General features: G+C 36.8%; 1 protein-coding gene across 1 annotated transcript in view; it reads left to right on the top strand.

Annotated features, from left to right (window-relative positions):
- MYCBP2 (MYC binding protein 2) overlaps nt 1-22,478 on the top strand; it is a 270,674-nt gene that overhangs the window by 55,965 nt on the left and 192,231 nt on the right. The window contains 8 exon segments of the mRNA NM_001192817.3: nt 5,423-5,619; nt 11,684-11,926; nt 12,162-12,233; nt 13,713-13,809; nt 17,554-17,627; nt 17,746-17,884; nt 19,582-19,658; nt 20,961-21,165. Coding sequence (NP_001179746.2) covers nt 5,423-5,619; nt 11,684-11,926; nt 12,162-12,233; nt 13,713-13,809; nt 17,554-17,627; nt 17,746-17,884; nt 19,582-19,658; nt 20,961-21,165 — 1,104 coding nt within the window.

The following is a 22,478-nucleotide window of genomic DNA, read 5'->3' as shown; positions in this document are numbered from 1 at the left end:
GACCCTAACTGTGGAGTTTCCAATTCAGTAGATTTGGAATGAGACACAAGAATTTGCATGTTGAGTAAGTTTCTGGGTAATGCCAAAGCTGCTGATTAGGGGACCATACTGCTGGTCTGAACTCGACTTTGGGTCTTTTTCTTTGCTTGCCTGTTTGGATTATGTTAGACCCACATGTGAGAACCTCATTACTTGGTTTTCATTTTGATGTCAGATTGTTATTTTTTTGGATCATATATCATAATTAGTTTCTGCGTTCAATTTGTTTTGTTACTATTTTGTTTTAGTTAGTGGTAGGGAGTACTGGCCATGAAAATAAGCTGAGGATTTTTAAAAACAACAGCACCATGTTATTCATGCTACTACCAAATACAAGCTGCGCATATTAAGAAGCAGGCATCTTGTTTATTGTCTCTGTAGCACCAGTGATTGTATTTACATTGCGATGCACTACTTGACTTCATGGCATTTTTTTGAAGATGTAATTAAATTAATACTTTTATTTAAGAATATCTTGCTAGTTATCCTTTCTCTGATTTTGGTTTTCAGTCTGTCTGCCCTCTGATGGAGAAGGATAAGAGGCTTATGGAAGCTTCCTTATGGGAGAGTCTGACTGAGGGGGAAACTGGGTCTTGTTCTGATGGGTGGGGCCATGCTCAGAAAATCCAGTTTTCTCTTGATGGGTGGGGCTGTGTTCCCTCCTTGTTACTTACTGTGGTGGAGGTAATGAAGACAATGGGACCTCCTTCAAAAGGTTTCATGCAGGCACTACTGATCTGGTGCCCCCAACCCTGCAGCAGACCACTGCTGACCCATGCATCTGCCAGAGACTCCTGGACACTCATGGGCAAGTCTGGGTCAGTCTCTTGTGGGGTCACTGCTCCTTTCTTCTGGGTCCTGGTATGCACAAGGTTCTGTTTGTGCTCTCCAAGCGTCTTTTCCCCAGTCCTGTATAAGTTCTGGCAGCTCTGTGTTGGGGTTAATGGCGACCTCCTCCAAGAGGCTTATGCGATACCCAAGTCTGCTGCACCCAGAGCCCCTGCCCCTGCGGCAGTCCCTTGCTGACCTGTACCTCCACAGGATACTCTCAGACACAGTTCTGTCTCAGTCTCTGTGGGATCTTTGGGTCCTGGTGCGCACAAGCTGAATTTAGAAAAGGCAGAGGAACCAGAGATCAAATTGCAAACATCCGTTGGATCATTGAAAAAGCAAGAGAGGTCCAGAAAAACATCTACTTCTATTTTATTGACTATGTCAAAGCCTTTGACTGTGTGGATCACAAGAAACTGGAAAATTCTGAAAGAGATGGAATACCAGACCACCTGACCTGCCACTTGAGAAATCTGTATGCAGATCAGGAAGCAACAGTTAGAAATGGACATGGAACAACAGACTGGTTCCAAATCAGGAAAGGAGTGTGTCAAGGCTGTATATTGTCGCCCTGCTTATTTAACTTATATGCAAAGTACGTCATGAGAAATGCTGGGCTGGATGAAGCACAAGCTGGAATCAAGATTGCTGGGAGAAATATCAATCACCTCAGATATGCAGATGACACCACCCTTACGGCAGAAAGTGAAGAACAACTAAAGAGCCTCTTGATAAAAGTGAAAGAGGAGAGTGAAAAAGTTGACTTAAAGCTCAGCATTCAGAAAACTAAGATCATGGCTTCTGGTCCCATCACTTCATGACAAATAAATGGAAAAACAATGGAAACAGTGTGAAACCTCATTTTTGGGGGTTCCAAAATCACTACGGATGGTGACTGCAGCCATGAAATTAAAAGACGCTTGCTCCTTGAAAGAAAAGTTATGAGCAACCTAGACAGCATATTAAAAAACAGAGACATTACTTTGCCAACAAAGGTCCATCTAGTCAAAGCTATGGTTTCTCCAGTAGTCATGTATGGATGTGAGAGTTGGACTGTGAAGAAAGCTGAGCACGGAAGAATTGATGCTTTTGAACTGTGATGTTGGAGAAGGCTCTTGAGAGTCCCTTGGACTGCAAGGAGATCCAACCAGTCCATCCTAAAGGAAATTAGTCCTGAATATTCATTGGAAGGACTGAAACTGAAGCTGAAACTCCAATACTTTGGCCACCTGATGTAAAGAAGTGACTAATTTGAAAAGACCCTGATGCTGAGAAAGATTGAGGGCAGATGGAGAAGGGGACAACAGAGGATGAGATGGTTGGATGGTATCACCGACTCAATGGACATGAGTTTGAGTAAGCTCTGGGAGTTGGTGATGGACAGGGAGGCCTGGCCTGCTGCAGTCCATGGGGTTGCACAGAGTCGGACACGACTGAGCAACTGAACTGAACTGCTAGTTGTCCTTAGCTCTCGATTGTAAATTAGCCAATCATTGAAGTATTTACAATGCCCACTGAAACCAGTATACCCTATATCTTAACTTAGAACAACATGCTGATCATTCCTTTCCTCCTGGATCTTCTGCCATTCTGTTTTCCTCTACCATTTGTTATGTACTTTCTTTTATTTTCATGTTATACATAAATATTCCCTTTCCTTTATTCTTTTCAAAATAGATCTTGTTCTTAATGCTGGCTTTCAAAATTATAATAATGTGCTTTAGTTTAATTATCTTCTTTCTATCCAAGCTTAGGTCTCCTGATCATAATTTGTTTTCATTTCCCTACTAACAGTTTTAAATGCTGCTGTACTGTCTGTGGTCTCTCTTCTATCCTTCCAATGCTTATTTCTGATCTGTTCACTGCTTTGACTTATTTTTCTGTTCAGGCATTTACCATCACTTCATATTTTTTATGTTGTTTAATTAGCTCCAAGATTTTAGTAGTAATTTGGTTCTTTAAAGTAAAATTTGTATAGAAATCTCTGTTTTTTCTATTAGTTACACTTTTTCCACAGTGTTTTTTTTCATGTTGCTCATGAAAATATATATGCATCTCTCATATTGTTAGGATAGCTTGATGATTATTATACGTCAGACATCCCTTTGCTGATGGATTTGATTTACAAATTGTTCAGTTTTTTAAAAATCCTTCCCTTATATCAGTCTTTCTGTTCAATTTAAGGTTAGAGGATATGCTCTCAATTATTCACTTAAATGTTCTGTGCTAAGAGCATATAATATAGGGGCTATCAGTATAAACATTGTTGCTGTTATGGAACTTAGCTGTAGACTGTTGGACACATGTAAGCAGAATTCTAAGAATTAATAACAGACTTCAGAGAAGATGAGACATTGGAGATTTGAAGGGTGAGTAAGAAAGAGTTAACTAAGTTTCTAGGCAGGTGGGGAGAGCATGTGGTAAGGTTTTTTTTTAGTCTTTTTATTTGTTTATTTTTGGAGGCTAATTACTTTACAATATTGTATTGGTTTTGCCATACATTGACATGAATCCGCCACAGGTGTACATGTGTTCCCCATCCTGAACCCCCCTCCCACCTCCCTCACCATCCCATCCCTCTGGGTCATCCCACCACTCCCGAGCACCCTGTATCATGCATCAAACCTGGACTGGTGATCCGTTTTACATATGATAATATACACGTTTCAATGCCATTCTCCCAAACCATCCCACCCTCGCCCTCTTCCACAGAGTCCAAAAGACTGTTCTATACATCTGTGTCTCTTTTGCTGTCTCACATACAGGGTTATCCTTACCATCTTTCCAAATTCCATATATATGCATTAGTATACTGTATTGGTGTTTTTTGTTCTGACTTACTTCACTCTGTATAATAGGCTCCAGTTTCATCCACCTCATTAGAACTGATTCAGATGTATTCTTTTTAATGGCTGAGTAATATTCCATTGTGTACATGTACCACAGCTTCCTTATCCATTCGTCTGCTGATGGACATCTAGGTTATTTCCATGTCCTGGCTATTATAAACAGTGCTGTGATGAACATTGGGGTACACGTGTGTCTTTCAATTCTGGTTTCCTCAGTGTGTATGCCCAGCAGTGGGATTGCTGGGTCATATGGCAGTTCTATTTCCAGTTTTTTAAGGAATCTCCACACTGGTAAGATTTTGAGGTAGGAAGGGAAAAAGACAGTGAGCAGAGTGGAGAGTGAGAGGATGGGGAGGCAGGGAATAGGCCATGTGGAGCTTGATAGGCTGTGTCCAAGGAGGATGGTTCTGTTTCTAGAAGGAATTGAACATCACTGTCTACTTATGTTTAAAAAATTCTTTACACTATCTTCTTCAATTTGATCTAACTTTTTTTGTTGCCAGGGACGTTCTTTGTCTTCATCAATGTCTAGGATAGTTCCTGATGTACGGGGAGAATGCAGGAAATACTGGCTGAATAATTATAAGATGAATGGGCAGGATAATAATGGCGGGATGGACAAAGGAAAAAGGTAGATGAAAGGATAGAGGAAAAGAAGGACAGTTGGAGAGAGAGACAGAGTGAAGGCTAGATGGAATAAGGGAAAAGACTGAAGGATATAGAGAGAAGTGAAGTAGGGAGTGAGAAAGGAAAGAAGGAAGAGGAGTAATTAACAAAGGAGTGAATAGATTTGAAAGAAAAAACAGATTTTTTGGTTTACAATTTCTCTTTGACTATCAGAATGCAAAAGTGAATTATAGGAGCTAATTTATGAATACTTTTAGTAGTCCAATTAAGAGAAGGTGGTAGATAGCATGGGTTGGGGAGATGCTGATGAGATGCAAAAAGTGGAGGAATTAGGAAGTACAATTGACAGGACTTAATTAATTAGGGATTAGATGCGGAAGACGGGGACTACAAGAGGAAGCCTCAGTTTCTGGGAGCTAAGAAATAAAACACAGATGGCCTTTTGCAGAGAATTCCAGCACATCAGTTCTCTCTCTCTCTTTCTTCCTTCCCCTTCCTTCCTTCTCCTTTCCCCCTTTTTTTCCATTGTTCTCAAATTTTCTCTATGACTCTGTTCTTTTCTTCTTCTTCTTTCTGTGTCTCTGAGTATGCACTGCTGTTGTGTTAGCAATTAAGCCAATTTTATATGAAAGCAAATTTTTGCATGTGTTCTATGTATTCTTTTGTCGTTTTGCAAATAAATACATAGTTTTTTGGGCATATAACATTTTAAGAAGCCTGTATTTTCCTAATCTAAAAGGTAAAAATAAATGCAATGAATAGTTTGTTACTCCTAAATAGGCTAGTTCTTGAATACTATGAATGCCTGAAAGCAAGTTTCTTTTAAATGATTGTGGGTAGATTTCCATTTCTTCATTTACAAAAATATGGAGTTGGACTAAGTATTCTGTAAGATCCTTTTTATGTAAATATTCTAACTTTGGGTGAAAAAGGGTAGCTAGAAAGGAACAAATGTGAACTGTTGTAGCTACCTTAAGTATTTTTTTGAAAAGCGAGGCAAGGTTTAAATAAATGAACAGATACCATATAATGTCCTGTATGTTGAATGACATAATTGAGTTCTGTTTTATCCACAGAGTCTCTCTTCCAGCTCCTTTTGGAAATCACTGTTCGAAGTACTGGAATGAACGACAGCACAGGACAGTCTCTGACAGCACTTTCCTGCGCTTGTCTCTTTAGTCTGGTGGCTTCCTGGGGAGAGACAGGAAGGACACTGCAGGCCATCTCTGCCATCCTCACCAACAATGGCAGCCACGCTTGCCAAACTATTCAGGTATTTCATATCTCGAGCTGCTTAGAAATGGACAAGAGACCAAGTTGCCATTTCACCTCAATTTCTGTCAATTGGAATTCACTGCTTTTTCTTGCTCAGTATAGTGGTTGATCTATCCCAGGTTGATGTATAAATAACCTAAGACAGTTGATCTAAACTGCATGTGTGTTTAATGCTGCGACATGAAAGGTATAATAAAATGAAATTTGGCGAAAACTTACATCTTCAGTGTAGTTTTTATGTCAGCACTGCAGCCTCCTTTTCCTTTAACATGGGCTTGCTCTCTGTCCTCCCCCACCTCCCATCTTGCCCTGAATTTTCAAATGTAGAATTCCTTCATAGTTTCTAGATATCTTTTCCCCATTGAAAGAAAAGCATATATTATTTTTCCGATATTTCTAATTGGTTGTGATAGTTTTTCGTGGATTGATGTGTTTCTGAGCTATTTCTGCTTCACATTCAGCATTTTTTTTTTTTTTTTTTTTGAGCTTTTACTGGGCAGTTGTGGAATAAGCTCTTCATCCTTGTTAGTGATGAGAAATAGAAACTTACTTATAGGCAGACTGGATTTAATTCTTTTGGAATGTTTTCTGGAAATTGAAGAAGTTACAATTTTAAGTCTCTGTTATGTGCTCTTTCCTGGCCCCTTGGATGATCTCCAGAACATGTAGAAGGGATGCCTGAACCCTGTCATTAGCAGCCAAATATAGGGAAAGGGGTAAATGGGCTACTGTCTGTGACTTGTTCAGCGATTTTGAACTTTCCATATCAAACACGAGCAGTGTCCTTTCTCTAGATTTCTGTTCTTATTCTTTTCCCTCTTTTTGTCCTGCTGAAGTCCTCTTTCCCCTCTTTATGATTCTTACTTATTTTGAAGTCCAATTTATTGATTTCCAAACTGTTCTCTGCTGTGCTTTGAAAGTGAAAAATGAAAATGAAAGTTGCTCAGTTGTGTCTGACTCTTTGCGACCCCATGGACTATACAATTCTCCAGGCCAGAATACTGGAGTGGGTAGCCTTTCCCTTCTCCAGGGGATCTTCCCAACCCAGAGGTCGAACCCAGGTCTCCCACATTGCAGGCAGATTCTTTACCAGCTGAGCCACCAGGGAAGCTTTAAGGATTCAGCAAAATTTTAGTTTAAATGTAGATAAATACTTTCAAAATTTTAATAGAATAACACAAACATTCAAATATCCATGCCAAATGTTAAAAATATAGTGACCATATACAAGGTACTTATTAGAATCCAGTGATTTTTTTTGTGTGTAGATTTATTTGAGAGGATATGACATGAGTTCTTAAACAGTGAGTTGAAATTAGCCAGTGCAGAGGGAGGAGGTGTTGGTATTGGTGGTGTAGAGAGAGAGAATAGTCTTGGTATCTGTGTGCTAAAGCATGGAAATAGCAGTAAGAGTGGAACACTGAAAGCTGGAAGAAGTTTATGTAGTTACAGTGTAGAGAGCCTTCAGATAGCAGAGACAGGACTTGAACCCATGTCTGTCTGGCTGTAGTTACGCTCAAGCATTGGGCTGCACAAAACTACTCAATCCTCTGAAGCAACAGCGGTGGCTCTCTAAGGACCTTCCGCATCACTGTATCCCCAGCTCTAAGTCAAAGGCCATATTAAAACCTGTTATCTTAACATGACCTATAGTGTTCTTCATGATTTGGCCCCATTTCACCTACCTATTCATTTCACAAAACTCTCTTGGCTGAGCAATGATTAGGAGCAGGTAAGAAAAGCCTTCTCTGAAAATGTAACTGTTGCATCTCAAATTATCTGGGATCCAAATGCAAATTACTTATCTTGTTCCAAAAAGCTTACGCTGAGACTTTAAGGTAAGGTTGCTCATAATGTGAGGTCTCTTACTGGAAGAGACTAAAGTGCCTTCTGTAAAGATGAACTCCAGATTTCACAGACTTCCCACTGACACAACACTACTGAATCTGGACTCACAAACAAAAAGGACATAGAAAAAAGGCACCACCATTGAGAGTCTCCTTTCTTCCAATGTGAGAGAAAAGAGAGAGTAAAGCAGAATCAATCTTGCCAAGTCTCTCTCTATATATAATTTGATATTAAGTGTGTATATATTTAATATGATTAATAAAGTGTCAAAAGTATTATTAAGGAATAAGGATATAAAAGATAATCAGATCAGAAAACAAACCAAATAGAACTCCTGGAAATGAAAAACCAAATGGTTACAATTAGAAACTTAAAGGATGAGTTAACCAGTGGATAATGTAGTTGAAGATAGAAGCAGTGAACTGAAAGATAGAGGAAGAAATTATTCAGAATGCAGCACAGAGAGATAAAACATGAAAAATAAGAAACATAGAGAATGAGAAAGTTTGAAGTACAATCTGAGTTCCACAAGGCTAGTAATAGATTCATGGAGAGATAGTATTTAAAATAATGGCTAAGATTTTCCAGAATTGGTGAATGACTTGAAATCCTCAGATTAATGAACTCTAGTTTATCAGAATAAAATTTCTAGGTACTGCCACACTGTTGGTGAGAAATCAATAGGAGAAAAAAAAGGGTACATCTGAGACTTCTAATTGTAGTTCTGGGTTTTCTTAAAACTAACACTCAGAAAGCAGGAGAGAAATAGGGCCATGTTGGAGACGCCTAGTTTCTGCTCTCCTCTCCACCCTTGCAGTCTCCACAAAGATTACAATAAAGGATTCTTTTTAAAGTATAAACTTCTAAAATGGGACACATTTTTAGAACGTAAATACTGGGAAAGCTTAAACTTCTGAAGAAGCTAATACCCACAGAAGGTAAGTTGATTTTCACCTAAAAATACAGATAGAATTTAGAATTGGAAGTAATAGGTGCCTGGAAAATGGTGGTGAGGGGAAAAACTAAAAATAGACTGGGATTCTGTGTAATGAAAGCTCCAGAACTCCAGAGCCCTTCCTCTACACTTCCCAGCCAGTCACCTGTCCTCCTCTCCTACCCCTAAGAGTTAGGTTTTCCGTGTAAAGAAATTTGAGCCAGAGAGGCCAGGGGAAACCAGGCACAGTTGAGAGTGAAATTGAGGAGCCAGGCTGAATATGGAGATTAAGTGAAAGTCTCCATATTGATGATGGCCTTCCTCCATCCTCAGAGATACTGAGAGTGAGGCTTATAGCTTCTAGGAAAAAGACTGGAAGATTCTTTTTTGGAGAAAAAAAGTGAGGAAAGACTTACAGATGCAGACATCTGGCAGGTAGTGAGAGACCCTGCAGTCAAACTGCTGAACTTGGCGGGATCAGTTTGAGGTGAGCTCGCCGTCTGTCAGACTCTGTCGGTTCACAGCAGCTTTCTGTCAGTTTTTTTAGTTGCTTACTCTTTACAAATAAGTGTATAGCCAAGTATTTGGAGAAGGAAACGGCAACCCACTCCAGTTTTCTTGCCTAGAGAATCCCATGGAAAGATGAGCCTGGCGGGCTACAGTCCATGGGGTCGCAAGGGTCAGACATGACTTATAGACTAAAGAGAGAGAGAGAGCCAAGTATTACTGGGTTAATGTGAAAGACAGAGTACCCTAAATCAGTAAAAATAGTAATAATAATACTAACAATTTTGCTGAAAAGAGTACAGGGAACAGAAAAACTCTAAGAGTAATTTGTATTTTAAAGAGGGATGAAAAGATGATTATTTACATTAAAGAGCAGTGTTTTTGAAAAATTCAGAACAAAGATTTTGCAAGTTAAAAAATATAAGATCACAATAAAATCAGTAGAAGTGTTAGAAGTTCAGATTAAAGAGGTCCCCAGACAATAGAAAACAGAGCAAAAGAAAGAAAATAGATTATATAAAGTAAAATTAGAGGATCCTTCTAGAAAATCCAGTATTTAATAGGTATTCAAGCAGAGAGGACGGGCTTCCCTGGTGGCTCAGTGGTAAAAAATCTGCCTGCCAATGCAGGAGATGTGGGTTTGATCCCTGGATGAGGAAGATCTCCTGGAGAAGGAAATGACAACCCATTGTGGTGTTCTTGCATGGGAAATCCCATTGACAGAGGAGCCTGGTGGGCTGCAATCTGCGGGGTCACAAAGGGTTGGACACATCTGAGTGACTAAACAACAACAAGCAGAGAGGAAGAAATTACCTAAGCTTCATAAGGAGACTTCCCGTCCCCCAAGTTACACATTTCAGATCAACAGAACACACACTGAGTGCCCAACACAGTGAATGACAGAAAGACTCACACCAAGAATAACTTTGCAAAATCATAACACAATAAAGAAAGAATAATGGTCCCAGAGTGCAAAGACAGGTTATGTACCAGAGATTGAGCAGAATGTTGTTGGACTTCTCAAAAGCAGCATTGGCATAAAGAATAACAAATGGTGCCTTCAGAGTTCTGAGGGAAAATGATGTTCACTCTGCTTAGTGCAGCTCTCAGGCATGTGTGAGGGAAGATAAAGATGCTTTTGAACATGCAAGGCATGGGACAGTTTCAACCTCTGTGCCTGCCCTTGTCCTTAGGGAGCAGGGCTTCTTGAAGGATATTGCCAACGGGAAACATTAGAGATGATGTTTGAGAGGAGGATGAGGAACCCATAGGGGTAGGTATAGAAGAAACTTAGCAAATGCAAAAATAGGGCAATTGTTGACTCAGTGAAGAAAAAGAAAAATTATGTAAGGAAAATATAGTATGTGATACAATTTTGTTACAGGCACAATAAAATAACTTCTGAATAATGCTTTAACTAGAGAGGATTATATAGCTCAATTTGGAGGATTTGAGAAAAAAGGAAGAGTATCATCTTTGATAGTAGACTCATTAAAAGTATCTGAAACAAAAAAAATTGAAAATGAAGCTGTGGCATATAAGAATGTGGATATCAATTCTAGATAAGACAGTTTTAAGTTTAATGTAGTTACTTCTAGGGGGAGAATTTGTAGTATTCAACCATATACATAAATAAAAGTTTCCTAAAAGTAAAAGTTCTGCATTTTGATTGGGTCAGAGGCCTCAGGTCTCAAAGGGGAAGAGGAAATATCAATGAACAGTGGGTTATTTATCCCTCTGAATCTCTGCCCTCTAGAACAGTGCTGTCCAATAGAAGTATACTGTAATCCACCTATGTCATTTAAATGTTTCTATTAGTCACGTTAAGAAGATAGAAACAGATGAAATTAATTTTAATAATGGATTTTCTCAATATATCCAAAAATAATTTCAACATGTAATCAATATGAAATTATTAATAAAACCTATACTCTTTTTTTTTTTTTTTAACTAAGCCTTCAAAAGCCAGTGTGTATTTTATGTTTAAATCACATCTCAAGTCACACTAACCCTATTTTAAGAGCTCAGTACTCAGTGTGGCTGGTGGCTGTCATATTGGACAGTGGAGCTGGAGAACTGGAGCTGACACAGTGCCCTTGGGTCTGCCCTGCAGTCAGATACGTGGCAGCCATCCTTGGGTAGTGAGAGAGAGGCAAAAAGTGAGAAGCAGGGGGATTTCTCTGGGGTCCAACTATTGGTCCCATGCTGGTGACTTTTGAGGACTCATTTAAATGAATGCTGGATAAATACATAGTTCATAAAATTAAGTTTTCATATCACGGAAAAATGTTGATGTTAATGGGTACTAGGCATAATAAACAACGTAGAAGAGAAATACTGGAAATTTTGTTTCATCTGTAGAAGAGCAGTATTTCTCTTAGGCTTAATTTTGTACTTCAATGTCATACAATATATTAATGGATATACATATCATACAAAGATACCATTTTCGTTTGTGCGCACTCTATACAAAAAAATATGTTTCAGTATTCATACTTTTTACTAATCTAGTATGTTAACCTGTGTTTTGGAGAAAAATGCATATTTCAGTGTTTTTGGTCACAAAAGCAAATTAATGTTCTTTGTATTTACATTTTTGTTTTGTCCTGCTTGAGATTTGTTTCTTATAGATTTTCAGTTGCTACTTTTTGCTGACATGCCAAATATAATCGTTCTGAATAACATTTTTTCTTATAAATGATATATTAATAAAATATCTTTATTTAGTCTGCTTTGTGTTTGAGACATTTGAAAATGTTTTTCTTCTGACTAGGTGCCAATGATATTAAATTCACTACAGAGAAGTGTACAGGCAGTGTTGGTGGGAAAAATTCAAATTCAGGACTGGTTTAGCAATGGCATTAAGAAAGCAGCTTTAATGCACAAGTGGCCATTAAAAGAAATATCTGTTGATGAGGATGATCAATGTCTACTTCAGAATGATGGATTTTTTCTTTATCTGTTATGCAAAGATGGATTGTACAAAATTGGCTCTGGATACAGTGGAACGGTTAGGGTAAGTGATTTTTTTTTTCTTTTTTGGGTAAGTGATTCTTAATCAGAGTGCAAGTTATATCTTATACTGAATTATCTTCTGTTTCTTGCTTTTAGAGTGCCATCTAAGGTTGATGTTATTTCTTTGAAAATCAAAATGGAATATACGTGTTAAATGTCATTCATCCATGTATGTTAGTTTTCACAGATTATTAATTATAAAACTGTTGCTAGAACTAACTTTTGTTGTTTTGCAGGGCCATATATATAATTCTACATCTCGCATCAGAAACAGAAAAGAAAAAAAGTCTTGGTTAGGGTATGCTCAGGTAGGAGAATATCTCACAGTAAACCAAACTTTTCTTCCTGTCTTTTAAAATATGTGGTTCATACTTGTGTCATCAGTAAATAATATCACTTCTATTTAAACAGATATAGTGTGTTTTTAATAATATGACTATACTAATGATACGGTGTAGTATAAAGAACGTTGGCGTGGAACACTGACACTTTCATAAGAGGTTTACTTTTAGGTCTGGCCTTGCTTCTTACCAGCTGTGAGACTGTGGACAACTCAGCTAGTTTATTTGATCCTGTGTGATTTAGCTTAAAATGGGAATAAATATGTCTCCCGTTGGAGTCCTTGTTTAAGTGAGCCTCTAGTTAAGCATCAAAGACCACCTTTATTATTTGCAAATCTGAATTGGGAATGTAACTGTGACCCAAAGCCAAATTAAAGCTTTTTACCATGAACTCTTCCATCCTAAGTCTAGATCAGTGCCTTCCAGGGAGTGGTGTGTGGCCTGCCCAGTAGGCAGCTGCCTGCATGGAGGTGCATGCAGAGAATAACCAGTGAGAGAAAAGATCTGGGCCTGTGTAGTTCTATTAATGCTGTGTTCTCATCACCTGACTGACATGACCAACTGGGTGTCAGCAATTGGATGCATGAGGCAAACGAACAATGAAGCAAATGAACGAAGGTCAAAGGGCCAGAAATATCTATTTTATACTATCCTTTCCTGAGAAGTGAAGCCCAAGTTTCCTTGTGGAAGAATATAGAATAAAGATGTCCCTGCATGCCTATCTTGCCTAGCTCTCAGATTGTTGTCAGCATCAGTTGAAAAAAGATATTTGAAAGCATTTTGAAAATTATAAAAATTATTGTTGTATGAAAAATAGTCTTTCTATATATCAACTTTTGGGGGAGATTTTGAAATTAACATTTAATTATCAAATTAATTACTCAGTGATTGTCTCTCAAAACATAACTTGGTTTAATATTTCAAATTTTTATTTGCCACTTCTGTATTTTATCTAACAAATAATGTCCTGGGAAATATACTTACTGAAGTATGTTCAATGACATATCACTCTATCTAAAACCACTACTTTACTGATTTTTAAATATTAACCTAGATATTTGTGAGAGTAACAGCAGTCGTTTCTGTTATTTACTTGGCAAGTGATATAATAATCTTGACCAAAATATTTTTATTGTCCTATGTAGTGTATCTAATATTTATATTGTAGAATTAATAGGTTAAATTGATATTTAGTGGTATATAATACCTACTCTTATTAAAGTATATTCAGGTTCTTATATTTTAAATCTTTAATCTTTAAAGATTAAAATATAAAATCTTTAATCATTAAAGATTTAAATCTTTAATGTTTCAGACATCAATATTGATGTATTATTGTACCTCAAAACACTGTAATACAGACCTGTATGACTACTTCTTCTAGTAAGTGGGTAATGAAAAAATATTTCAGTATATAAGAACACAAAATTTTTTTGTTGTTGTCAGGGTTATTTATTGTATAGAGATGTGAATAACCACAGCATGACAGCCATAAGAATAAGCCCTGAAACACTGGAACAGGATGGCACTGTGCTGTTACCAGGTATGTTACTCAACTAGTCGTCTGTTGTCTTCACAGGTGATTTTAAGAGATGTGCATGTTAGGCCACTGAGACATATAAAGAATGGTTAGCAAGGAGCAGTGCTTGCTTACAAACAGATTGAAGCAATCTTGACATGCAGAACATTTTATAGTCTATAGAAAATTAATGCATGTGAGAAAAACAGATACTGTAAATATAGTCTGAAGTGTTTTAATACTGATTTTCAAATTCTTGCCCAAATTCTGTAGTTTGTTTCCCCCTACCATGCCTTTTCAGCTCCTGAATCAGTGGGGGGGGATGTTGGCTTTGTTGTTCTTAATAAACCCACGACCCTGGCTCTTGAATAACCTTGGTGTAAAGAACCTTCTCTTTATTTTTACTTTAACAACAGTGTGCTTTGTGTTTTCTAATTTATTTTTAAAGGGTTTTCAGAGACAGAGGTTTTTAGGGTGGGTCAGGAATTTAAAAAATTTTTTCACTTATACTTTTTGATAATACTCTGATAAGGCATTTTGGACACAATTCATTTTGCTTTAATTTTGAGGTTGTACATATGTATTTATCCTTCAGATCACTGTGCTGTCTAAATTCTTGGGCAAATGCATAATATATTCTCCACTGTAAGGTATTTGAATTTGCTTATACCTTAATACATTCTCTGTACTAAAATCTTCAGTGTTTAATACATCCACCAACAATTTCATGGTAAGGAGCAAAACTACTTCAAGGCACTTGGCCATCTGAAAATGATTGAGAACTTCTGAAGAACGCAGTGTGAAGGTTAATTGCTCCCTTGGCTGCTTGTTAATTTTTAAGATTTTTTTATAACCTCATGAAACATTTATTTGAATATAGCTATATATATATATATATATATATCCAAATTAGTGTACCTGATGCCACAGTAAGCTAAATGTCACATTTCATGTGTGTTTCACAAATAAAGCTACTTTGGAAAACAGATGACTTATTAAAGCCATTTGGTAAATAACACTGTTTTCAGATATGTCTACAGGAGGTTTGTTTGTTTTGTGTTTGTTTGTTTGTTTGTTTTTTAATCATCACAAGTCCAAGGCCATGTTTCTGATCCCTCTGATCCTGATGATAATGATGATGATGATGATAACAACAATAACAGCAAAAATGTTAAGAAATAGCATGTGCCCCTTATATATATATATATATATATATATGTTAAAAGTAATCACATTTATTATATAAATATCATATGAGCAAAACAAAATAAAAATTAATTGTAACCCCACTTCCGATCTGTAACCACTACTGACATATTAGTGAAAAATATCCTTCCTTTTTTCTATGCATATTGTGTACATACATGTACAAAAGTGATTGTATGCTATTTATTGCTTTTTTAACCTATCCCTTCCACTCAGTATTCTGAATATATTTCCAGGTCATTAAATAGTCTTCTGTGACATCATTTTAGTGTCACAAAATATATTCCATTGATTAGTGTATTGAAATGGGGATGCCTTCTAATTTTGTGCAGAGTGAATCTCACTCCAGTGAGCACCTCTGTCACTCTGTGTAAGTCATTTTAGGATGTCTTAATGGAAGAAAAGTTCTCAATCCCATGCCCCACCCCCTCAAGACAGATGGATACTAATAGAAAGGATTTGCTTTTGAAAAACCTTGGTCATTTAACTGAGACTGTAACTGAGAAAGACCATTTGAAAATGGTCTACATGCAGCTGTTTTATATATTCCATCATGGTAAAAAAAAAAAAAGTGACTCGTTAATATTCTTATTCAGTTGAAATCCCTCGATTTCATTTAGCATATGAAATACGACTTTTAACAACACAAATGTGGCTTTCTGTGTTTCACAAATAAGTACCATATTCATGGTGAGGAAGGAACCAAACTGGGTCAGAATAGTCCCATGTTGTGTATCTTGATATTTTCCCGAAGATGCTGTCTTAGGACATCACATGACGGAGACAGAAAGGATGAAGAGCGCAATCTTTTTGAAGTCGTGCGGCAGGAAGACTTGCCTTCAAGCCTGAAGAAGCCTGTGGTCATTTTTCCCTTTCTTTGACCTGGACGGCAGTTTTCTTTAATAGTCCCCTTTTTCCCTCTAGCTAGGGGTTTATAGATGGTAATGAATACCATGTTTAAAATTGACAGAAATCTAGTAATTCTTTGAGCTTCATGTTCCAACTTGTCTTATAGTCTACTTTATAAATAAGTTATTTTCACCCCAGCACTGATGCGCTGAAAGCATACTTTTCCCCGTTAATTGTAACTTTAGCCTTGTATGTTGGCGTACCTTTTATATTGTACCCCTGTGTCATTACTCTTTGTGTCTGGTGACATGCTGCCTCCGATCATGAGAGCTTTTGCTACTCTTCTTGCGCCGTTTCACTCCTCACCCCTGCATTTATCTGAAATTATAATGAGTTTTTCTTCTTTGCTTTTTAGTTTAAAATCTTACTGCTTAGAGCTTGAGAAGCATCTTTCTTGCGCCTCTTTGTATTCTGTACAGTGGACTAGGAACTCTTTCTTTCGATTTCTCCTCTCTTTGATTACCAAGTCTCTTGGGCTACCAGTGGGCCTTGTCTCCCAGTTTCTATTTCCAGTTTGTGATCACTGAATTCTCTATTTGGTAAGGGTCTGCCTGTGTTTTGCATATTTATAATAAGGAAGTATGCTAGTATGAAGCTCCTGGGCAAAGATATAGAGTAATCCAGCTTACTTGGGTGGGCTCCATTACTGCATTCCAAAACCAGACTTTTATGTTCTGCTGATTCAGGTGCAAATAGAAATGAAATATTATTTCTTTGGCATTGTAATTAATGGAGAGATTCATCCTAGTTCTCTGCAGTTACTTTGGGAAGTGTGTGTGTGCTTTTAGACTTGCTTGCTGAACATTTGTTTTTTCTAAAGGATACAGTTTATACTTAGATACTGAGCTGCTTGTAGTTTCATGTTATTTAAGTAGCAGTCACTAACACATGTCCCAGTGGTCCTTCTGTAATACGGCTATCCCTTGTTACAATTGTGTTTGTCTGCATATTTTGATCAAAGTATGTAGTACACTGTTCTACAGAGACTGTATAGTATTGATGAAATATGGCATTCCAGACCAAATGTTAGCACTTTCAGACCAAAAAAGAGATAAATCAGCTTAGATGTGACTGTTTTATGAAGGATGAACATTTTAAAAGTGTATATAGCATGCTATATGCTAAAAATACTGGGACTAGGCATTAAACCTTGAAAACTGTACAGCCAGTTCTACTTTATAAAGCAAGGGATATCTGTAGATGGACAGCATAGACCTCCAATGCAGAAGCTTTAAGTCTGTCTGTATTTTTCTGTGACACTAATGACTGTGATGTATGTCTGAAGGTAGAGGGTTGCCTACTTCGCATGTGATTGTATTGACATGATTATAACCAACATTATAGTTTGTTCATCGTGGTGCATGTTTATTATCAGACTATATCTAATACTAATTCATTTTGAAATTAGGTGGACTCTCAGGTCCATGATTATGGAAGATTAAAAAATGTAAGCACAAAATGTAATGCATATAATTAGTTGAATTGTTTAGTTTCTGTTAATCTGTAGCTGTTTAAAAAAGCAGTCTCCCATTGAGTTTAAATTATCTTTATTGTGTGGAGAGCTCTCATTCTGACTTCAGCAGAGGAGTAAAGTCATTTTGTGAGGTGTTTATTTATACTGTAATGTAATTGCTGTTTCTTCCTTTTGCACAGATTGTCACACTGAAGGTCAAAATATTTTATTCACTGATGGAGAATATATTAATCAGATAGCTGCTTCCAGAGATGTAAGTATTCTGAGTCATGAGAAGCTGGCATAAAGGGAATCCTTTTTTCATAAATTATTTGATTTTTATCAGGTGGAATCCATTCATGTAACAGAATACTCTGTTTTATTTCTTTTAGGATGGGTTTGTTGTCAGAATATTTGCTACAAGCACAGAACCTGTGCTACAGCAAGAATTACAACTTAAACTGGCCAGAAAATGCTTGCATGCCTGTGGTATCTCACTATTTGATCTGGAAAAGGACTTGCATATTATAAGTAAGATGGTCAAAAAAGACCTTTCTTCCATATTTTATTTTCAGATTTTTTTTTCCTTTTGAAAACTAACATTGTGTTTTCAGCATTGTATTACAGCTTGTACTAGGTAGCTGTTTTGCTGTCTGTTACTATGAAGCACACTTATGAGTAAACATGTACAAGTAACGAGGAGTAACTTGAAGCCTTTGATTTTTATTTGAACAAGTTTATCAGGATAGCCATGGAATGATTCCATAGATTGTCAGAATGGTAACTGGCCTAGCATTTGATTTAAAAATTTTCATTTGGATTTAGAAATACAGACATTCGCAGAGTATTTCTGGGATTTAGTATACCTGCTCTTGCCATGTCATAGTAGTAAGTAGGATTAGTTTCCATGAGGGTCTCAGTTTTGGTTTGCCATACTGCTCCCGATTTAGTAGTTCCATGTCTTAACTTGTGGGATTCTTGCAAGACCCAGCTGTTTTGACTGTTATCTTATTAAATTTATTAAATTTCATTAGTAATTTATCTTGCACATTTGTATAGTATTTTGTTTTTCCATAGAAAAATACTGTATTGAACTCATCTTTTCCAAATTTCAAAATCCTGTAAACTTATTAATAGTTTATATACTTGGACAAACTAATAAAATGTGCTAATAAATGTTTACTCATAGTTTCACAACTTGAAAGTATGCATAAGGATCTGTGTGTGTATATGCACATATATGCATTCAAATTCATGGAGTATCTACATGAAACTTTCTGTAGAAAAAAACTTGGAACAGGGAATCTAAAATACCTTAATTCAAATATCTGCATAGTATTGTTCAAACCCAAACACTCCCTTGTCAAGACCTGTCTCAGCACACTTTATATATTTGCTCGTTTGTAGGCCAAACAATATAATTATGAGGTGTGTGTATTAGTCACTGAGTTGTATCCAACTCTTTGTGACCCCATGGACTGTAACCCACCAGACTCCTCTGTCCGTGGATTTCTTCAGGCAAGAATACTTGCCATTTCCTTCTCCAGGGGATCTTCCCGTCCCAGGGATTGAACCCAGGTCTCCTGATTGCAGGCAGATTCTTTACCATCTGAGCCACCAGGGAAGCACTAATTATGAGGACCAAATAGGAAAGTCTCATGCATTCTGTAATGCCTGATAGCTAATAGATGCCCAGTAAAAATTAGTTCACTCATTAATTGAAGGAGTTCAGCTAACATTGATGTAAACAATTTTTTTTTTTAACACTAAGAAAATAATTTGGCACTCAAACATCTGTGCTTCCCTGGTGGCTCAGTTGGTAAAGAATCTGTCTGCAATGCGGGAGACCCAGGTTTGATCCCTGGGTGGGAAAGATCCCCTGAAGAAGGAAATGGCAACCCACTCCAATATGCTTGCCTGGAGAATTCCATGGACAGAGGAGCCTGATGGGCTACAGTCCATGGGGTCACAAAGAGTTGGACATGACAGCGGTTAAACCACAATCTGAAACAAATGAAGAAGCTTATGGTAACTTTATTCTTGCTTGGAGTAGTGTAGCTACTGTTAATATTTTTTCAAATTGAGCCATATGACATACTGTGTCATCTTTATTTTTGAGTGATATTAATTGGATTAATTTTTTCGTTACTTGAAGTCATAAAAGTTGTGCTTGAAGTTATTCATATTAAAACTGTGATAGTATTTATGAAGTCTTACTGTATTATCAGGTACTGGATTTGATGAGGAGTCAGCAGTTCTTGGTGCAGGACGAGAGTTTGCACTAATGAAAACAGCAAATGGAAAGGTAAATTACTCTTAGGAGTAATAAAAATGAACATTATTTGCTCTAAGAGATAGTTGGTATAATCAGTTGATTAGCTTACATAGTTTACTAATGAAAACTATGTTTGCACTAATGAAAACAGCAAATGGAAAGGTAAATTACTCTTAGGAGTAATAAAAATGAACATTATTTGCTCTAAGAGATAGTTGGTATAATCAGTTGATTAGCTTACATAGTTTACATGTGTAAACAATCATGTTTTAAAGTTTGATTAAAGATTTTATATATATTAAAATTTCATGTTGAAATAGTATTAAAAATTGTGACATTTGAGTATAAAACTTTCTAAACTTTATAGAATGTTACCTTTTTACAAATATTTAATTATGGAGCTTTTGTATAATTTTTTGAGTTGGAGTGAATTCACATTTGTGTTTATTTTGAATAGGATGTCCCTTGGAAATTTTTGTAAATGTGTAGACATTTAGACTACAAGTTGGGGAAAGTAGAAGGACGTACAATTAAGTTGCAGATTGTAGAGGTCTGTTTATAGAGATGGAAGCTTTTTTTGTATCTGGTGATGTGAGGATAAAGTAAGGTAATTAAAAGAACATGAAAGTGAAAATTTTGAGTCATATACAGTATATTGGTGAGGTTTTTTCACTGGGAAAAATGAATTGAGAATTTTATGAATTTCCTTCTATGTTTGGAGTATATTTATGGCATATATTTATTCATATTTATTCAGGATACTTAAAAAAATGATAAGTATCCTGAGTAGATATGAAAAAACTATTGTGAACTGTGTATGTTTGCAGACATATGCCTGTTTCTCTCCTGCTCAGTTCTCAGAAGTTGAGTAGTATTAAAGAGTCTGAGTTCTTGTTGTTTTATTTTCAGTAAAGTATGGAAGTTTTTCTTCTGTCATGTGAAACCTGGTGCACTACTCCAAGAGGCACTGTAATTCCTGTTTTGTATTTTTATTTATAGCCATTAAGATATATTACACTTTTGTGACCCCCTAGGACTATAGCCCGCTAGGCTCCTCTGTCCATGGTAATTGGAATGGGTTGCCATTCCCTTCTCCAGGGCCTCTTCCTGACCCAGGGATAGAACCCACATCTCCTGTGTCTCCGGTGTTGCAAGCGGATTATTTACCACTGAGCCACCAGGGAAGCCCTAAAAAAAATAAGAGTTTTTTGAATTCTTGTTGTTTTTATTCTCAGTAAAGTAAGGAAGTTTTTTTCTGTCATGTGAAACCTGGTGTACTACTCCAAGAGGCACTGTAATTCCTGTTTGTATTTTTTTTCTGCACATGTTAAGATATATTACACTGGCAAATACCAGAGTCTCGGAATCAAACAAGGTGGTCCTTCAGCAGGAAAATGGGTTGAGCTACCAATTACGAAATCCCCAAAGATCGTGCACTTTTCCGTTGGACATGATGGCTCTCATGCCCTTTTAGTCGCAGAAGATGGAAGCATATTCTTCACAGGATCTGCCAGTAAAGGAGAGGATGGAGAGTCGAGTGAGTGGACTGTTCAGTAGAAATGCTGGGGAATTTATTAACAAAGGGTACATGAGTTTCAACAGCACTAGCCTTCTCAAGTTAATACATTTTATACCGAGGAGTATTCAGTCCATGGTGAACATTAAAGAACCGTAATTGCTGGTTTCATACTAGAGTTCATATTCATGAATTTTTGTAGGCCTTATACATTGCATACATGGCTGTTTATCTGTTTTGTCTGTTGGTGTCATTTTTAAAAACTTATTTATTCCAGTATATTCTTTTAGGTAACCCCAAGTTTTGTAAAGAGTATGTATTTAAGGATGAAGTAAACCTTATGTGAATTGTGTAATAGTATCAGTTATGAAACACTGTTCTTGGTGTTATTTCATTATGATAAAACTCCTGAGCAATGAAAAATTAAACAATTTTCACTTATCTTTCCTATGCTTCTGTTCAGTCTTCCTCAAAGTGTCCTTTGTCTCTTTTTGTAACTTGTACATAGTACGTTATTGCAGTTGGGGTAGCATCTTAGGAGGATTAGGTTTGAAGTCAACATCTAATGTAGATATCATGTGCAAATAAAAGTTATGCTGAAAAAATCTTTTTAAATAGCCATGAAGTATATTGCCATATCTCAGAAACTCAGCCCAGCCAGTTTTTCCTTCTAGGATGTGGAGGACATGATTCTTCCTTTGCTTGACCACCAGATGACTTAGTTGCTGTATATATGTATATAGTTCATGTTACAAGAAAAAATACAATGGTATTTTAATCCTAGAATTGTACCCAGCATAGCAATATGTTTTTATTCAGAAAGGCATGCAAGAACTGGGAATCACTGAGGGAACAGAAGATTGATATTTCCCACCTTTTGCTCATTTCAGGGATTTAGCTTTTGAGAGCAGAGGGTGCTTAAATCATCTACATTTAAATCTATTTGCTCTCCCTCCATATGCACATTTCCCTTCCTTTCAGTCTCTGACTAGGAGTAAATACTTAATATGTGTTGAATGAATGAGAAGCTGGTTTTAAATACTTTCCAGGATCTCACAGAGGAATACATGTGAGATAGAGTTTGATAAAAAGGGATTTAAAATAGATACAGATGACAGTGGAATGGTATCATAATGTAAGTAGCTAATCTAGAGAATGGGCTCCCTAGAAGTTTGTTAGAAAATTGCTGTTTCTCTTTTGAAATTTCAGTGTACTACAAAGAAGAGGATCTGATAGTAGTAGCCTGATAAATATTTAACAAGATGAGGCTTTCAGATTGACTCATTTAATTGACATGTTGGGAAGCTCAGGCCTTTGTGAAAATAAATAAATCA

Source organism: Bos taurus, chromosome 12, assembly GCF_002263795.3.
Source record: "Bos taurus isolate L1 Dominette 01449 registration number 42190680 breed Hereford chromosome 12, ARS-UCD2.0, whole genome shotgun sequence".
NCBI classification, from domain to species: Eukaryota; Metazoa; Chordata; class Mammalia; order Artiodactyla; family Bovidae; genus Bos; species Bos taurus.
The sequence above is the reverse complement of the archived record's forward strand: the minus strand, read 5'-3'. Positions and strand labels throughout refer to the sequence as shown.